The 4,091-nt window shown below is 63.9% G+C and overlaps 1 protein-coding gene across 1 annotated transcript; it reads left to right on the top strand.

Annotated features, from left to right (window-relative positions):
• Positions 1-695: 695 nt before the first annotated feature.
• Positions 696-1,700, top strand: LDBPK_010220 (cyclophilin type peptidyl-prolyl cis-trans isomerase, putative; the record flags this gene model as incomplete). The annotated part of the gene is made up of 1 exon (XM_003857787.1): positions 696-1,700. One exon carries the CDS (start codon positions 696-698, stop codon positions 1,698-1,700), a length of 1,005 nt encoding a protein of 334 aa, XP_003857835.1.
• Positions 1,701-4,091: the final 2,391 nt, after the last annotated feature.

Here is a 4,091-nt window from a genome sequence, read left to right as displayed (position 1 = left end):
CCCTTCCGCACACACACACACACACACACACAAATATGCGCGCCGTTGGATCCGTCTGCCTCGCCAACTGAGGGGAGGGGGGGCCTCATCGCGAACGGACGCTCCTCAACACGGCATGACGGGCCGAAGGGGCTCTCCTCCCGCTGCGTCCAGCACGGCCGACGACGCAGTCCGGCTTGCTACCCTTTTTCCCGCTACGTCACACCTTTGATGAATCATCGCCGTCTCCTCGCTGGGAAGACGGCCAGCAGCTGGGACGAAGTCTGCCGTCTGGCCCCACAGAGCTTCCTCAGCGTCTCCAGCGCCACAGTAGCGCCTAAACAGGGGGTGGAGGCGAAGCCAAGTTGGGGTGCGGCCCTTCCGTCCAGACCTCTTCGGCGTCGTGCGGCTCGGTGTTTCGCGGCACGGTTACACACGCCTCTCCGTATTTTGGATTGCCGGTCCATGCGTGTGTGTCGTTGGTGGCGCGGTCCCTCCCTCGCTCCTCCACACCTTGACCCTCTTCTCTCCCTCTCGCTCTCTCTCTCGCGCGCGCACTGGCAAAGGAACGGGTACCAGTCTTCACGCCAGTGGTTGACACACTCGTGCCCACTCCGCAAGCCTTCTCTCGCTTTCACGGCCATCACAGCCGCCCCAGCGCCTCTTTCTGCGTGCTCTCGTGTGTGTCTGGGCAGCTATCATCGTCACGAACCACCATGAAGGGCGTCACCTCGTTCACCGTCTACGGACTGGTCACGGCGGCGGACTTCCAGCGTTGTGCAGAGGCGGCGGCGCACGTGAACGACAAGTACCCGGAATCCTATGCCGTCGTAGTGAAACTAGAGCTTCCACGAGACTTTGCCGAGCGGCGGGCTGCGTGGGCGTCGGCGGGGCAGCTGCCGTCCCAGCAGCAGCCGACAGACACCTCGTTCTGTGAGAGCGGTGGGCCAGCTACCACGGCGTCCGCGGCTGCTGCCGAACCGGCCTCGGTACTGGTGGAGCAGCACGGCAGCGATAGCGAGCCACAGCGCCTTCTTACTGCAGAGACCTTCTTGCACAACATCGCTACTCACACGGACTATAAGCCCGACGCCACGGAGGACTACTACACCGCGCAAGGCAAGAGCGCGTGGCGTGCCTTCCTTGCATCGCGTGGCCGACAGTACTGCTGGATGGACGTGTCAGTGGACGGCGTGGCGGTGGGGAGGGTTTGGTTTGAGCTGTACGCGACTGTGGCTCCGCTGACGTGCAAGAACTTCTGCGAGCTGTGCCGCGGCACCACGGTTGCCACAGGCAACACCGTTGCGCACAGCAGCGTATTCGATCCGCCGCCGTCGCAGCACATCGGCTACAAGGGGACTACCTTCTTCCGCACCTTAAAGGATGCGTGGGTGATGGGGGGCGATGTGACCGGTGCGCACTCCGGCAATGGCGGGTACTCGTGCTACGGCCGCTGCTTCCCCGATGAGACGTACGCCGTCCCCCACGATGCGGCTGGCATTCTAGGCATGTGCAACGACGGCCCGCACACGAACAGCTCTGCCTTCTACATCACGCTTCGACCCATGTCCTGGATGAACGGCAAGTACGTTGCCTTTGGTCGAGTCATGGACGGCATGCACGTGGTGGATGCGATCCACGCGGTCGAGGTGCGTCACAACCAGGCCCCGAAAGCGTCCATTGTCATCACCGACTGTGAAGTGCTTGACACGAGTGTGTAAGGAGAAGAGGGTGAGGAGGGTTAAGGGCCTGGGTGCCGATCCGAGAGAGAGTCGGGCCTGCTCAAGGCCGAACGAATGGCAGGCGGGCGTGGGACGGCACAACAGCGATCAGTATGGAAGCGGCAGCACCTCCCACAAGGGGTGGAGAGCCCGTGGCGGCGCTCGCTTGCACGCACAGGTGTGCGGGGTGGAGATGGGTGGGTAGAGTGGGCGAGAGATAGGGAGGGCAGTAGGCGAACGCTTATATATGTTTGTGTGTGTGCGGAACCGTGGGTCGTCGCTGCCTTGCATGTGCGTGATGGCAGGCGCTTGTCACCGCGTCGGTAAGTTTCTTCTCTTGTCCTGTGTGTGCTGCCTCCATCCGAACCGCGTGCGGCTCGCCACCGGCCCCTCCTGCGCCCCCTCACGGGCTCTCTTCTCTCGTTCTCAACGTCTTCTTTGATTTGTTTCCGTTGATGCCCCGATGTACTACTAGACACACCTCAACTTGCAACACCGCGGTGCCCCACCTCCTCCCTCCCTACCACGGACATCATCTCACTGTCTGTGCCTGTCTGTCCGCCGACAGCGACAACGGCGACGCTTCCTTCCGCCTCGGGCGTCGTGCTCCCCCTCTCTCTCGCTCTCGCTCTGCTAGTCCGAGGGGTCTTTGTCTCACTGCGTCTCTGAGTTCTCTGCACCTCAAGAAGGCGCACAACTCATGGAAGGCAGCTGGGAAGGAAAGGACGCACAGGGACACACACACACACACACGGCCAGCGCCGCATCGCCACCCACTTCTTCTCCACCACACTCTCGATTGTGCACGCACGCACAGAAATGCGCGCCGAGGACGGAAAAGGGTGCGGGGTGCGGTGCGTACGCGGCGATAGGAGAAGCGACTCACGTACGCCACAGCGTACACGACGGTGCAGCTTTTCGCTCTTGTGTGTGTCTCTCTCTAACTCTCAGCGCACGTGAGCAAGGAAGTGGTGGTGGTGGGCAGCCTCATCTCCGCGCTTCACCCGGGCTGATCCGTATCCACCACCCACCCGCCCCCTCCTTTGCGTCCCTCGGCGAACTAGCGAGGGCGTGCGCGCTTTCTATTACCGTTCGCTTGCTTCGCGCCCGCCGCCCCTTCCTCGCCTTCCACACTCCACCTCCCTCTTCCAACGCCTTGCGTGCCGGAATCCCGCCGTCCGTCCCGCATCCACGCCCGGGCACGCCTCACAAAACACCACTGGTGCTGCTGCGGCCATGGATGACGGTCGGGCCCACAATGCTTGACCGGCCGTTTTGCACGCCGCACATTCCGCGAGCGGGGCTTCGCACCGTTCCAGTGACGCGCACGCGCGCTAGGACGTGGCGGACGACATCACACTCCACGGCTCGTCCGCCACGGCCAACGCAAGCGCTCTGGATACACGTACTGGCCCTTGCACAGCGGATTTCCATAGGCTTCTCTCAGCTCAAGGAAATCGGTTGATGAGCCGCATGGCACGGCTCCTATGTCCAGCGCGGCGTCCACTGCATCGATGCAGGTGCGGGAACCGAGGCACTTGGTGAGCGTATGGTGATCGCCGTCGATCTGTCGCACACGAGCACGTGCCATGACTGTAAGGACTGCCTCGGACGCGCCGACTGCATGGATGTCCTGCGCGTTCACGTCTACTGCCCGCAGGCTCTGAGCACGGACTTCAGCTGCTGATGTGCGTGCTCGCTCCGTCGTGACACCCCACTACATTCAAATTTCGTTCACGGAGCCGCTGCCGTTTTATATGCTCAACGCGACAGTTCCGACCCGCGATGACGGAAGGCACGCACCTCCATGCGTGGCATCCCAGGGTCCAGCGCCCCCCCCTCCACCCCCGCTCTCTCTGTGTACGGAAGCCCGGCAGCCCCCTCACCCTCTATCCCTGCCAACGCCGAACCACTTCTGGTGCTGACAGGGCTGGGCCCTTACGGCGTTGGGCGAGGTCGGCGCGACGTAGCGCCACGGATGCCGGCGGCCATGTCGTGCATGGCGCTGCGTCCGAGCCACCCGCGACAGTGAGCACAGGCTTGCACGGTCCATGCGATGGGCGGAGCGTGTCAGCGCGGCTCGAGCGTGTCGCAGCCGGCCCCTCACACTGGTCCACGGCGAGGGGTGCGGGGGCCTGAGTGTCACCGCGACGGGGAGACGCACCCAGGGAGGAGGTGGGGGGAGTGGCGACCGGCATGATGGAGGGGCGGCTGTGGGGCGATGTGTGTGTATGTGGGTGTCGTCGCGTTTGAGGCAGGAGCCGTGCTGCGATGACCGAGCCGGCGCACTGCTGCAGCGCGCGTGTGTCTTGCGCTGCTTCGCACCAGGCGATGAGAGTGGGGTGGGGTGCCTACAGCACTCGGCGGCGGGGGGGGGGGGGCAGAGCGGCC

The sequence above is a fragment of the Leishmania donovani genome, chromosome 1, assembly GCF_000227135.1.
Source record: "Leishmania donovani BPK282A1 complete genome, chromosome 1".
In the NCBI taxonomy this organism is placed as follows: domain Eukaryota; phylum Euglenozoa; class Kinetoplastea; order Trypanosomatida; family Trypanosomatidae; genus Leishmania; species Leishmania donovani.
The sequence above is the reverse complement of the archived record's forward strand: the minus strand, read 5'-3'. Positions and strand labels throughout refer to the sequence as shown.